Raw genomic sequence first — 15,033 nt, 5'->3', positions numbered from 1 at the left:
ACCACACAACATATCACGTGACTCCAAGTTTACTTCGATAAGATGGTTATGTAAATAACCTCCATTTCTAGCATAATTCATTTTACAGACACAAAAAGATCCCATCTTGTCTAAGGTATTTTGCTTTGTCAGCATTTGGAAGGTTTACCGGCAAATTAGCGGTTTCCATCAGACGACATGTACTTTACTGGCATTAAAAAGGTAAGATGGAAACCTGGTTAGTGTTTCACAAGGGAAAGGAGTTATTGCTATGCACATTTCTTAGTCTTCGGGCCCAACCATGTGTGTGTGTGTGTGTGCATATATTAATGAGCATTTGATATATTAATGCTGCTATCAAAAGTGATTTATAGTCATCATGTACTTTACTACATCATACAGCTAGTCCATGTTACATTTATTCATGACACCGTGGTTCTTTATTTGGGCATTCCTTATTAAATCTCCATACAACTACAATTCATCCCTTCATTTTATCTAATATTTTCATCCCTCCATCAGCCAATTAGTGAATGTTACACATGTATTCTCATTGTATATGAAACGCTTACTTACTAACGAGCTAGTAAATTACATCCTAACTCTGAATAACTAAATCCAGCTAAATCATGTATCAATGTCAATTCGGACCTTAAGTTATGATTCAGCCTTAACCCACAAGCACTTGGTTCTAATCTTGGAATGGCGTTATTTCAACAAGATTTACCCGTTGGGAAAAGTGTCAAATTCTCACAAATGTATTTGATTGGGAATGTTTTGTTCCAGGGTTGTTTACAAAACACAGACTAAGAAAGAAATAGTCCTCCTCCCAACCACTATCGAAAGGTGAGGAGGAAACCAATGATTCCCTAATTCCATTCAGGTTTCCTGCTTCAGTCCTGGCAATGGTACCAAAGAGGGTTGAAGGAGATGATCTATCCCACGCTTGCTTTCCTGCCCTGGTGGGCTTCCTGTAAACACAAGCACACGGAGTGAGCAGCTAATGTTATTCATACAAAGGGCTGTAGTAACTCCAACCCTGGATGAGAATGTTGGTGTGTGGTCTCTTCTCCCTCCCCCTCTCTCTCCCCACTCCCTCTCTCTCTCTCCCCACTCCCTCCCTCTCTCTCCCACTCCCTCTCTCTCTCTCTCTCTCTCCCCACTCCCTCCCTCCTCTCCTCACCCACTCTCCCTCCCTCTCTTCCCCACTCCCTCCTCTCTCTCCTCCCCACTCTCCCCTCTCTTCTCTCCCACTCCCGCCCTCTCTCTCTCAAGCCCTCCTCCCTCTCTCTCTCTCTCCCCACTCCCGTCTCGCTCCCACTACTCCCTCCTTCTTTCTGTCCCACCTCCCGCCCTCTCTCTACCCACTCCCTCTCTCGCTCTCTCCCACTCTCTCCCACTCTCCCTCTCTCCCACTCTCCCTCCTCTCTCTCTCTCTCTCTCTCTCCCTCCCTCGTCGTCTTCTCTCTCTCTCCACACTACAACTCCCTCTCTCTCTCTCTCTCCCACTCCCCCATCTATCCTCTCTCTCGCCCCCTCCTCTCCTCTCTCACTCTCCCACGCCCTCACTCTCTCGCCCCACTCCCTCCCTCTCTCTCCCACTCCCTCACTCTCTCTCGCCCTCCGCTCTCTCTCTCTCTCCCACGTCCCTCCCCTTTCTCTCTCTCCCCACTCCCTCTCTAGCCCCACTCCCGCCCTCTCCTTCTCTCCCACTCCCCCTCTCTCCCTCCCTCTCTCTCTCTCCCTACTCCCTCTCTCTCTCTCCCTACTCCCTCTCTCTCTCTCTCTCTCCCTAATCCCTCTCTCTCTCCCCCCCCTCTCTCCCCACGCCCCCCTCCCTCTCTCCCCCCTCCCTCTCTCTCCCCACTCCCTCTCTCTCCCCACTCCTCCCCTCTCTCTCTCTCCCTCCTCTCTCTCTCTCTCCCCACTCCCTCTCTCTCTCTCCCCACTCCCTCTTCCTCTCCCCTCCCCACTCCCTCTCCTCTCCCTCCCTCCTCTCTCTCCCTCCCTCTCTCTCTCTCCCCACTCCCTCTCTCTCCCCACTCCCCTCCCTCTCCTCTCTCCTCCCTCCCTCTCTCTCTCTCCCCTCCCCCCTCTCTCTCCCCACTCCCTCTCTCTTTCTCCCCACCCTCTCTCTTTCTCCCCACTCCCTCTCCTCTTTCTCCCCACTCCCTCCCTCTCCCCACTCCCTCCCTCTCCCCACTCCTCTCTCTCCCCACTCCCTCCCTCTCTCTCCCCACTCCCTCTCTCCTCCCCACTCCCTCCCTCTCTCTCCCCACTCCCTCCCTCTCTCTCCCCTCCCCACTCCCTCCCTCTCCTCCCCACTCCCTCTCTCTCCCCACTCCCTCCCTCTCCCCACTCCCCTCTCTCCCCACTCCCTCTCTCTCCCCACTCCCTCCCTCTCTCTCCCCCTCCCTCCCTCTCTCTCCCCACTCCCTCCCTCTCCCCACTCCCTCTCTCTCCCCACTCCCTCCCTCTCTCTCCCCACTCCCTCCCTCTCTCTCCCCACTCCCTCCCCCTCTCTCCCCACTCCCTCCCCCTCTCTCCCCACTCCCTCCCCCTCTCTCACTACTCCCTCCCCCTCTCTCCCCACTCCCTCCCCCTCTCTCTCCCCACTCCCTCCCTCTCCCCACTCCCTCCCTCTCTCTTCCCACTCCCTCTCTCTCCCCACTCCCTCCCTCTCTCTCCCCCCCCTCCTCCCTCTCCCCCCTCCCTCCCTCTCTTTCCCACTCCCTCTCTCTCCCCACTCCCTCTCTCTCCCCACTCCCTCCCTCTCCCCACTCCCTCCTCTCCTCTCCCCCACTCCCTCTCTCTATTGAAATGCCAAGTTTTCTCAACCTTGCAGGGCAGTTTAGAAAGCAGAGGTTTGTGTAAACTACGTGGTTTCCACAACACAACACCCTACCAGAGGAATTTCTATGGAAAGTCTGCAGGAACACAGTCCTGTGCCAGCCATCCATCCTGTTCCAGCTGACTTCACTGCATACCTCCTCAATGAGCTCAAATGATGAGCTCAGTGCCCAGCAAGGGGCTTGTTAATCAGCTATCCTCCCCGTTGTCTCGCGCCAGTTGTTCTAATCACTTAAACCTTGACGGTTTCCAAGTGCCGGATATGCCTAACATCCAATTTGACAAGGGGGAACGGGTGTAATTCCAGCTCAAATTGCCGTAATTCGAGAAATGATAAATGGATACACATTTGGATATATTTCCGCCTACCGAGGCGGCTGCGAGTTTATCTTTCTGGCCCTCGCAGTAGCTCGCTGGTAATTCGAGCAAATCACCCCATTTTCCTCTAACCAAACACATATAGGCCCCCTCAGATTCTGTCAAAAAAATGTACAGTTAAGGGGGACGCTATTCAATCAAGCGGCAAGCGAGGAATTCCTGAGGGGTGTATTAGGTAAATACGGTGAACCTATAGGCTGCTTCTTTATGTATGTACTGTTTAAAATGTGAGACCAGTGTATTATCACTCACAGCGTCTTTTCCCATTACAGTGTAGCCTACGGCAAGCTGTCAGCAGGCAAGCATTTTCTATCAAAAGGGTTCTATTGGAATAATGATTTTACATTAACGTACAGATGAACTCATTGGACTTTTTTCTATCATTAACGTTTCCAGAAGTCTGCCGGGGATGAACATATGCATATGAACATATACACAGATTCTGTGTATGTTCTTCTGTGGGTCTTCACCTTCATTATGAAATGTAAACGGAATCAAAACTGGAAATTGCCTTCAGTAGCACGACTCGAACCAAGACAACATATGTGTTGTGTGTCTAAAGCTCTTTGCAACCTTTTTTGTAACACTTTTAGACAAACAAAGACTTGTGAATCCAATAGGCTTGAGTGTCCAATCTAAACCATAAAGCTTGCCACTTGAACCGTATATGCATGTATTGGCTTGTAGCTCGTTTGCCAACACATCTGGGCTTTAAAGAGTAAATGCTCTTGTTCCAATTTGTTGTCCTTTAAATTCTGTCAACTCCAATCACAGGGACAACTGCCAGAGCATTGCTGCACAGTGTGTACTGATGCAGGAAGCTGTGTGTATCGATGCGATTGGTGGCCACTTAGAAAGCAGTGTCTCATGTATGGTTTAAGCAGACAGCATGTGTTGAGAAGTTATGGGGGTGATGTTTTATGGAGCAGACAGCAGTGTGTTGAGAAGTTATGGGGGTGATGTTTTAATGGAGCAAGACAGCAGTCTGTTGGAGAAGTTATGGGGGTAATGTTTTAATGGAGCAGACAGCAGTGTGTTGAGAAGTTATGGGGGTGATGTTTTAATGGAGGCAGACAGCAGTCTGTTGAGAAGTTATGGGGGTGATGTTTTAATGGAGCAGACAGCAGTCTGTTGAGACGCTATGGGGGTGATGTTTTAATGGAGCAGACAGCATGTGTTGAGAAGTTATGGGGTGATGTTTTAATGGAGCAGACAGCAGTCTGTTGAGATGCTATGGGGGTGATGTTTAATGGAGCAGACAGCAGTCTGTTGAGACGCTATGGGGGTGATGTTTTAATGGAGCAGACAGCAGTGTGTTGAGAAGTTATGGGGTGATGTTTTAATGGAGCAGACAGCAGTGTGTTGAGAAGTTATGGGGTGATGTTTTAATGGAGCAGACAGCAGTGTGTTGAGAGGTTTAGGGGTGAATTTTCATGGAGCAGACAGTAGTGTGTTGAGAGGTATAGGGTGATGTTTTAATGGAGCAGACAGCAGTCTGTTGAGAGGTTATAGGGGTGATGTGAGTATAGAGGAATAGTATAGACAGAGAATGAGGAGTGGATGAGTAATGAGACGAGTAAAGAGGATGAGTAAGAGGATGAGTAAAGAGGATGAGGAGTGGGAGTAATGAGGAGTGGAGGAGTAAGAGATAAGGAGTAAAGAGGCTGAGTAAAGAGGATGAGGAGTGAGGTAATGAGGAGTGGAGGAGTAAAGAGGATAAGGAGTAAAGAGGCTGAGTAAAGAGGATGAGGAGTGGAGGAGTAATGAGGAGTGGAGGAGTAAAGAGGATAAGGAGTAAAGAGGCTGAGTAAAGAGGATGAGGAGTGGAGGGTAATGAGGAGTGGAGGAGTAAGAGGATAAGAGGATGAAGAGTGGAGGAGTAATGAGGATGAGGAGTAGAGGATAAAGAGGAGAGGGGTAATGAGGATGAAGAGTAAGAGGATGAAGAGTAATGAAGATGAGGAGTAATGAGAATGAGGAGTAATGATGAGAGGATGGAGGTAAAGAGGATGAGGAGTAATGAGGATGAGGAGTAATGTGGATGAGGAGTAAAAAGGACGAGGAGTGGAGAAGGAAAGAGGAATAGTGTAGGAGAAATAAGGATGAGGGGTAATGAGGATGAGGAGTAATGAGAATGAGGAGTGGAGGAGTAATTAGGATGGGGAGTAATGAGGATGAGGAGCAATAGGAGTGGAGGAGTAAAGAGGATGGGGAGTAATGAGGATGAGGAGCAATAATGATGAGGAGTGGAGGAGTAAAGAGGATGAGGAGTAATGAGGAGTGGAGTAATGAGAGGATGAGGAGTGAGAGGACGAGGAGTGTAGGAGTAATAACGATGAGGAGTAATGAGGATGAGGAGTGGAGGAGTAATGAGGATGAGGAGTAATGAGGATGAGGAGTAAAGAGTTAAAGAGGATGAGGAGTAATGAGGATGAGGAGGAGTAGAGGATGAGGCGTAAGAGGATGAGGAGTAATGAGGATGAGTGGAGGAGTAATGAGGATGAGGAGTGGAGGAGTAATGAGGATGAGGAGTAATGAGGATGAGGAGTAAAGAGGATTAAAGAGGATGAGGAGTAATGAGGATGAGGGGAGGAGTAATGAGGATGAGGCGTAAAGAGGATGAGGAGTAATGAGGATGAGAGGAGAGTAATGAGGATGAGGCGTAATAAGGAGTGGGGGAGTAAAGAGCAAATGGAGAGTAATGAGGATGAGGCGTAAAGAGGATGAGGAGAAATGATGATGGAGGAGTAATGGATGATAGGCGTAATAAGGAGTGGGGGAGTAAAGAGCAAAATGGAGAGTAATATGAGGAGGCGTAAAGGAGTGGGGGAGTAAAGAGCAAATGGAGGGTGATGTGAGAATAAAGATAGAGAGCAGTAAGGAAGCGATTGAGGGAGAAGAAGGTGGAAGGGCTAAGGAGTGATGCAGTGTTACATTAACTAGTGGGGGAATGAAGAGCAAGGTTAGTGAAGAGGAGACAAGAGGAGAAGTGAGAAGGGAAGAGCTGTGACGAGGGTTGTGGGACAGAGAGGATAAGAGGAGTAGTGAGAAGGAAGAGCTGTGACGAGGGTTGTGGGACAGAGAGGATAAGAGGGAGAGTGAAAGGGGAGAGCTGTGACGAGGGTTGTAGGACAGAGAGGACAAGAGTAGTGAGAAGGGGAGAGCTGTGACGAGGGTTGTAGGACAGAGAGGATAAGAGAGAAGTGAGAAGGGAGAGCTGTGACGAGGGTTGTGGGACAGAGGATAAGAGAATGAGAAGGGGAGAGGTGACGAGGTTGTGGGACAGAGAGGACAAGAGGAGAAGTGAGAAGGGGAGCTGTGACGAGGTTGTGGGACAGAGAGGATAAGAGGAATGAGAAGGGAGAGCTGTGACGAGGGTTGTGGGACAGAGAGGATAAGAGGAGAGTGAGAAGGGGAGAGCTGTGACGAGGGTTTGGGACAGAGAGGACAAGAGGAGTAGTGAGAAGGGAGAGCTGTGCGAGGTTGTGGGACAGAGAGGACAGAGAGTAGTAAGGGGAAGCTGTGACGAGGGTTGTAGGACAGAGGATAAGAGAGAAGTGAGAAGGGAGAGCTGTGACGAGGGTTGTGGGACAGAGAGGATAAGAGGAGAAGTGAGAAGGGGAGAGCTGTGACGAGGGTTGTGGGACAGAGAGGATAAGAGGAGAAGTGAGAAGGGAGAGCTGTGACGAGGGTTGTGGGACAGAGAGGACAAGAGGAGTAGTGAGAAGGGGAGAGCTGTGACGAGGGTTGTAGGACAGAGAGGACAAGAGGAGTAGTGAGAAGGGGAGAGCTGTGACGGGGTTGTAGGACAGAGAGGATAAGAGGAGAAGTGAGAAGGGGAGAGCTGTGACGAGGGTTGTGGACAGAGAGGATAAGAGAGAAGTGAGAAGGGGAGAGCTGTGACGAGGGTTGTAGGACAGAGAGGACAAGAGGAGTAGTGAGAAGGGAGAGCTGCGACGGGTTGTAGGACAGAGATAAGAGGAGAAGTGAGAAGTGAAGAGCTGTGACGAGGGTTGTAGGACAGAGAGGACAAGAGGAGTAGTGAGAAGGGGAGAGCTGTGACGAGGGTTGTAGGACAGAGAGGATAAGAGGAGAAGTGAGAAGGGGAGAGCTGTGACGAGGGTTGTGGGACAGAGAGGATAAGAGGAGAAGTGAGAAGGGGAGAGCTGTGACGAGGGTTGTAGGACAGAGAGGACAAGAGGAGTAGTGAGAAGGGGAGAGCTGTGACGAGGGTTGTGGGACAGAGAGGACAAGAGAGAGTAGTGAGAAGGGGAGAGCTGTGACGAGGGTTGTTAGGACAGAGAGGATAAGAGGAGAAGTGAGAAGGGGAGAGCTGTGACGAGGGTTGTGGGACAGAGAGGACAAGAGGAGTAGTGAGAAGGGGTGAGAGCTGTTGACGAGGGTTGTGGGACAGAGAGGACAAGAGGAGTAGTGAGAAGGGGAGAGCTGTGACGAGGGTTGTAGGACAGAGAGGATAAGAGGAGAAGTGAGAAGGGAGAGCTGTTACGAGGGTTGTGGGACAGAATACAAGAGGAGGAAGTGAAGAGCTGTGACGAGGGTTGTGGGACAGAATACAAGAGGAGAAGTGAGAAGGGAAGAGCTGTGACGAGGGTTGTTGGGACAGAGCGGACAAGAGGAGTAGTGAGAAGGGGAGAGCTGTGACGAGGGTGTGGGACAGAGAGGACAAGAGGAGTAGTGAGAAGGGGAGAGCTGTGACGAGGGTTGTGGGACAGAGAGGACAAGAGGAGTAGTGAGAAGGGGGAGAGCTGTGACGAGGGTTGTAGGACAGAGAGGATAAGAGGAGAAGTGAGAAGGGGAGAGCTGTGACGAGGTTGTGGGACAGAATACAAGAGGAGAAGTGAAGAGCTGTGACGGGGTTGTGGGACAGAATACAAGAGGAGAAGTGAGAGGGAAGAGCTGTGACGAGGGTTGTGGGACAGAGAGGACAAGAGGAGAAGTGAGAAGGGGAGAGCTGTGACTGAGGGTTGTGGGACAGAGAGGACAAGAGGAGAAGTGAGAAGGGGAGAGCTTGTGACGAGGGTTGTGGGACAGAATACAAGAGGAGAAGTGAGAAGGGAAGAGCTGTGACGAGGGGTTGTGGGACAGAATACAGAGGAGAAGATGAGAAGGGGAGAGCTGTGACGAGGGTTGTGGGACAGAGAGGCAAAGAGGAGAAGTGAGAAGGGGAGAGCTGTTGACGAGGGTTGTGGGACAGAATACAGAGGAGAAGTGAGAAGGGGAGAGCTGTGACGAGGGTTGTGGGACAGAATACAAGAGGAGAAGTGAGAATGGAAGAGCTGTGACGAGGGTTGTGGGAACAGAATACAAGAGGAGAAGTGAGAAAGGGAAGAGCTGTGACGAGGGTTGTAGGACAGAGAGGATAAGAGAGAAGGGGAAGAGCTGTGACGAGGGTTGTGGACACAGAGAGGACAAGAGAGAAGTGAAGAGCTGTGACGAGGGTTGTGGGAAGAGAGGACAAGAGGAGAAGTGAGAAGGGAGGGAGCTGTGACGAGGGGTTGTAGGACGAGAGGATAAGAGGAGAAGGGAAGAGCTGTGACGAGGGGTTGTGGGACAGAGAGGACAAGAGGAGAAGTGAAGAGCTGTGACGAGGGTTGTGGGACAGAGAGGACCAAGAGGAGGAAGTGAGAAGGGGAGAGCTGTGACGAGGGTTGTGGGACAGAGAGGATACGAGGAGAAGTGAAGAGCTGTGACGAGGGGTTTGTGGTACAGAGAGGACAAGATGAGAAGTGAGAAGGGGAGAGCTGTGACGAGGGTTTGGGACAGAGAGGATAAGAGGAAAGTGAAGAGCTGTGACGAGGGTTGTGGACAGAGAGGACAGAGGAGAAGTGAAGAGCTGTGACGAGGGTTTGTGGACAGAGAGGACAAGAGGAGAAGTGAAGAGCTGTGACGAGGGTTGTAGGACAGAGAGGATAAGAGGAGAAGTGAAGAGCTGTGACGAAGGGTTGTGGGACATAGGAGACAAGAGGAGAAGTGAGAAGGGGAGAGCTGTGACGAGGGGTTGTGGGACAGAGGACAAGAGGAGAATTGAGAAGGGAAGAGCTGTGACGAGGGTTGTGGGACAGAATACAAGAGGAGAAGTGAGAAGGGGAGAGCTGTGACGAGGGTTGTGGGACAGAGAGGACAAGAGGTAGAAGTGAGAAGGGAAGAGCTGTGACGAGGGTTGTGGGACAGAGAGGACAAGAGGAGAAGTGAGAAGGGGAGAGCTGTGACGAGGGTTTGTAGGACAGAGAGGAGAAGTGAGAAGGGGAGAGCTGTGACGAGGTTTGTGGGACAGAGAGGACAAGAGGAGAAGTGAGAAGGGAAGAGCTGTGACGAGGGTTGTGGGACATGAGAGGACAAGAGGAGAAGTGAGAAGGGGAGAGCTGTGACGAGGGTTTGTGGGGACAGAATACAAGAGGAGAATTGAGAAGGAAGAGCTGTGACGAGGGTTGTGGGACAGAGAGGACAAGAGGAGAAGTGAGAAGGGGAGAGCTGTGACGAGTGGTTGTGGGACAGTGTAAGGGGATAGCTTGACTATGGTTGTAGGGACAGACAAGTGATGAAGGGAAGAGCTGTGTGACGAGGGTGTAGGACAGAGAGGAGTAAGAGGAGAAGGAAGAGCCTGTCACGAGGGTTGGGGACAGAGAGGATAAGAGAAGTGAGAAGGGAAAGAGCTGTGACGAGGGTTGTGGACAGAGAGGACAAGAGGAGAAGGTGAGACGGGTGTAGAGCTGTGACGAGGGTTGTGGGACAGAATACAAGAGGAGAAGTGAGAAGGGGAGAGCTGTGACGAGGGTTGTGGGACAGAGAGGATAAGAGGAGAAGTGAGAAGGGGAGAGCTGTGACGAGGGGTGGGGGACAGAATCAAGAGGAGTAGTGAAGAAGGGGAGAGCTGTGACGAGGGTTGGGGACAGAGAGGACAAAGAGGAGAAGTGAGAAGGGAAGAGCTGTGAACGAGGGGTTGTGGGACAGAGGAGGACAAGAGGAGTAGTGAGAAGGGGAGAGCTGTGACGAGGGTTGTGGGGACAGAATACAGAGGAGTAGTGAGAAGGGGAGAGCTGTGACGAGGGTTTGTGGGACAGAGAGGACAGAGGAGAAGTGAGAAGGGAAGAGCTGTGACGAGGGTTGTGGGACAGAATACAAGAGGAGAAGTGAGAAGGGGAGAGCTGTGACGAGGGTTGTAGGACAGAGAGGATAAGAGGAGAAGTGAGAAGTGAAGAGCTGTGACGAGGGTTGTGGGACAGAGAGGACAAGAGGAGAAGTGAGAGGGAGAGCTGTGACGAGGGTTGTAGGACAGAGAGGATAAGAGGAGAAGTGGAAGAGCTGTGACGAGGGTTGTGGGACAGAGAGGACAAGAGGAGAAGTGAGAAGGGGAGAGCTGTGACGAGGGTTGTGGGACAGAATACAAGAGGAGAAGTGAGAAGGGGAGAGCTGTGACGAGGGTTGGTGGGACAGAGAGGACCAAGAGGAGAAGTGAGAAGGGGAGAGCTGTGACGAGGGTTGTGGGACAGAATACAAGAGGAGAAGTGAGAAGGGGAGAGCTGTGACGAGGGTTGTGGGACAGAATACAAGAGGAGAAGTGAGAAGGGGAGAGCTGTGACGAGGGTTGTGGGACAGAATACAAGAGGAGAAGTGAGAAGGGGAGAGCTGTGACGAGGGTTGTGGGACAGAATACAAGAGGAGAAGTGAGAAGGGAAGAGCTGGTGACGAGGGTTGTGGGACAGAATACAAGAGGAGAAGTGAGAAGGGAGAGAGCTGTGACGAGGGTTGTGGGACAGAATACAAGAGGAGAAGTGAGAAGGGGAGAGCTGTGACGAGGGTTGTGGGACAGAATACAAGAGGAGAAGTGAGAAGGGGAGAGCTGTGACGAGGGTTGTTGGACAGAATACAAGAGGAGAAGTGAGAAGGGGAGAGCTGTGACGAGGGTTGTGGGACAGAATACAAGAGGAGAAGTGAGAAGGGGAGAGCTGTGACGAGGGTTGTGGGACAGAATACAAGAGGAGAAGTGAGAAGGGAAGAGCTGTGACGAGGGTTGTGGGACAGAGAGGATAAGAGGAGAAGTGAAGAGCTGTGACGAGGGTTGTGGGACAGAGAGGACAAGAGGAGAAGTGAGAAGGGGAGAGCTGTGACGAGGGTTGTGGGACAGAGAGGATAAGAGGAGAAGTGAGAAGGGAAGAGCTGTGACGAGGGTTGTGGGACAGAGGACAAGAGGAGAGGGAAGAGCTGTGACGAGGGTTGTGGGACAGAGGACAAGAGGAGAAGTGAAGAGCTGTGACGAGGGTTGTGGGACAGAGAGGACAAGAGGAGAAGTGAAGAGCTGTGACGAGGGTTGTAGGACAGAGAGGACAAGAGGAGAAGTGAGAGCTGTGACGAGGGTTGTGGGACAGAGGACAAGAGGAGAAGTGAAGAGCTGTGACGAGGGTTGTAGGACAGAGAGGATAAGAGGAGAAGTGAGAAGGGGAGAGCTGTGACGAGGGTTGTAGGACAGAGAGGATAAGAGGAGAAGTGAAGAGCTGTGACGAGGGTTTGTGGGACAGAGAGGACAAGAGGAGAAGTGAAGAGCTGTGACGAGGGTTGTGGACAGAATACAAGAGGAGAAGTGAGAAGGGGAGAGCTGTGACGAGGGTTGTGGGACAGAGAGGACAAGAGGAGAAGTGAGAAGGGGAGAGCTGTGACGAGGGTTGTGGGACAGAGAGGACAAGAGGAGAAGTGAAGAGCTGTGACGAGGGTTGTGGGACAGAGAGGATAAGAGGAGAAGTGAGAAGGGAAGAGCTGTGACGAGGGTTGTGGGACAGAGAGGACAAGAGAGAAGTGAGAAGGGGAGAGCTGTGACGAGGGTTGTGGACAGAGAGGATAAGAGGAGAAGTGAAGAGCTGTGACGAGGGTTGTGGGACAGAGAGGATAAGAGGAGAAGTGAGAAGGGGAGAGCTGTGACGAGGGTTGTGGGTTGTGGGACAGAGAGGACACACCATGGATGGATATGCAGATAGCAGGAGTACGCTGAAGAAACAGACAAGTATTGGTTCAGATTCAGGGGTCTTACGTCCACGTTGTCACAGAGCAGGGATCCAGAGCCGTACTGTAGGCGGCACTGGTGGGCAGCACTGTACAGGACCCCGGGGGGAACAGAGTTCAGATCCAGCACGTCCCGCACGGGGGGGTCATCCAGGCACCAGCCCCAGCCTCGACTGAGGAACAACCACAACAACAGGGTGGTCAGACAAATGCATTATAGTGAAACATGCACACATCGAGATCCTGAAAAGGTGGGGTATTAAATGGATAGTTTGGGATTTTGGCAATGAGCCGTTATCTACTTCCCCAGATCAGATGAACTCGTGGATACCATTTTTATGACTCCTGCGTCCAGTATGAAGGAAGTTAGAGGCAGTTTCGTGAGCCAATGCGAACTAGCTTAGTGAAAAGACTGGAAGCCTGACTAAGCTAGTGCTAACACTAGTTAGCATTGGCTCGTGAAAGTACCTCTTAACTTCCTTCATACTAGACATACATAAAAATGGTATCCAAGACTTCATTGGACTCTGGTAAAATAGATAACAGGCTTCATTATCAGTCCTCTTGTTTTGGGGCTCCCAAGTGGCGCAGCGGTCTAAGGTACTGCATCTCAGTGCTAGGGGTGTCACTACAGACCCTGGTTCAATTCCAGGCTGTATCACAACTGGCCGTGATGGGCAGTCCCATATGGCGGCACACAATTGGCCCAGCGTCGTCCGGGTTAGGGTTTGGCCGGGGTAGGCCATTATGGTAAATAATAATATTTTCTTAACAAACTTGCCTAGTTAAATAAAGGATAAATAAAATTGCCAAGTCCCAAACTATCCTTTTAAGGCTGGAACAAAATGGAGGGGGGCTTAAATATGATTGAGCCTAATTTTAATGGGCCATATATTTCATAGTTGACAGGGCTGTATGTGACTGAGTAGACAGTGACGGCGTGGACAAGGTCTCCATGTAAAAAGCTGACAGGGTGCTAACAGAGTTTAGAGAGCTGTCTGCATGACACAGAATCAAGCAGTCAAACCAGTTGTTAGAAGTCAACTCCAGCTCAGTCAAAATGCCAAGCTGTAACCACATGAATACAGCAGGCATTCTATCACATGAACAAAAACATCAATGAGTCAATCCCCCTTTTATGGGGATCCAATCTATCTCCATAAGGGACATTTACAAATTCTAGTATTGGAACAGTTGTGATGGATTTTATATTAGTATGCATCATTTCTGCCCGGGCACACTTTGAAGATGCTGGAACGGTCCACATCTGCCAACAAAACGAGTAATGATTAGAAAAGTCTGACAACCAGGGACTGATTTAGACTTGGGACACCAGGTGGGTGCAATTCATTATCAGGTACAGTAGAACAGAGAGCCAGCAGGCTCCGGACCTCATAAGGTAAGAGTTGAATACCTCTGGTGTTGGATATAGGCAACTCTAAAAGCCTGCAAAGGTTGTGAAATATGAACACCAGAATCAAATGCTTTTAAAAATATAGATTGCTATCATTTTCTATGGGTAACATGATGAAGATACTCTCAATGTAAGACCCTACGCCTGCTGCCAGACAACGCAGATTAGGAAAGAGATCAAAAAAGCATGGGCTTGCGTTAAACACTCCAAACAGCCGAACTTTTTAAAATATCACCTTTTTTTATATGACAGCAGTTCCACACATTGCCATGATACAAGTTGTGTGGGAAAAATATTTGTATTTTATTCTGTTATATTTCATTATACTCTTAGCCTACTATAACATATATGTGTATTGACTGTGATCAGGGTAGCCTAAGTGTCACGTCCTGGCCAGTATAAGGGTTAATTAGTATTGTAGTTTGGTCAGGACGTGGCAGAGGGTATTTGTTTTATGTGGTTCTGGGTGTTGTATGAGTTAGGAGGGCATTTGATTTAGTATTCCGGGGTTTTGGGCACTGGGTGAGTTTCATGAATTCTATGTTGAGTCTAGTGTGTCTGTTTCTATGTTTGGATTCATTGGGGTTGGGACTCTCAATTGAAGGCAGGTGTTGTCTATTTGCCTTTGATTGAGAGTCCCATATATGTGGGTGTGTTTGTCTGTTGTGGGAGATTGTTCTGTGTTTAGCCTTGTGCCTAGTCAGACTGTTTTGTTGTTCCGTTTTGTTCTTTTTGTATTTATTAAAAATCACGATGTGCCTGCACATACCTGCTGCGTTTTGGTCCTCCTTCACCGACGACAACCGTGACACTAAGTGTGTCTTGTCTGTTTAATGAACAAAACTATTGATTTTGTGTGCATGCCACAAACCAGCAGCCTAACATTATGAAACTCAAAATATGCCATAACATTTTTTTTACAAATACATTTTATTCGTCTTTTAATGTTTCTTAGGACCTGCATAAACAAATGAACAATGGATTTATTTTTGATGGTGTATATTTTCAATGGATTTATTAAAATAGACGCCCAACCATATCTGTTTGTAATTTTTTATTTATTTATTTCACCTTTATTTAACCAGGTAGGCAAGTTGAGAACAAGTTCTCATTTACAATTGCGACCTGGCCAAGATAAAGCAAAGCAGTTCGACAACATACAAAAACACAGAGTTACACATGGAGTAAAACAACATACAATCAATGATACAGTAGAAAAAAAAATAAGACTATATACAATGTGAGCAAATAATGTGAGATAAGGGAGGTAAAGGCAAAAAAGGCCATGGTGGCAAAGTAAATAAAGTATAGCAAGTAAAACACTGGAATGGTAGATTTGTAATTTGAAGAAAGTTCAAAGTTAAAATATAAATAATATGGTGCAAAGGAGCAAAATA

At 49.4% G+C, this 15,033-nt stretch overlaps 1 protein-coding gene across 1 annotated transcript in view; it reads right to left on the bottom strand.

The window, feature by feature from the left end:
- LOC115167442 (A disintegrin and metalloproteinase with thrombospondin motifs 7-like) overlaps window positions 1–15,033 on the bottom strand; it is a 180,697-nt gene that overhangs the window by 102,992 nt on the left and 62,672 nt on the right. The window contains exon 9 of the mRNA XM_029721856.1: window positions 12,251–12,395. Coding sequence (XP_029577716.1) covers window positions 12,251–12,395 — 145 coding nt within the window. The remainder of the gene's footprint in view (window positions 1–12,250; window positions 12,396–15,033) is intronic.

This window comes from Salmo trutta, chromosome 29, assembly GCF_901001165.1.
Source record: "Salmo trutta chromosome 29, fSalTru1.1, whole genome shotgun sequence".
Classification (NCBI taxonomy): domain Eukaryota; kingdom Metazoa; phylum Chordata; class Actinopteri; order Salmoniformes; family Salmonidae; genus Salmo; species Salmo trutta.
The sequence above is the reverse complement of the archived record's forward strand: the minus strand, read 5'-3'. Positions and strand labels throughout refer to the sequence as shown.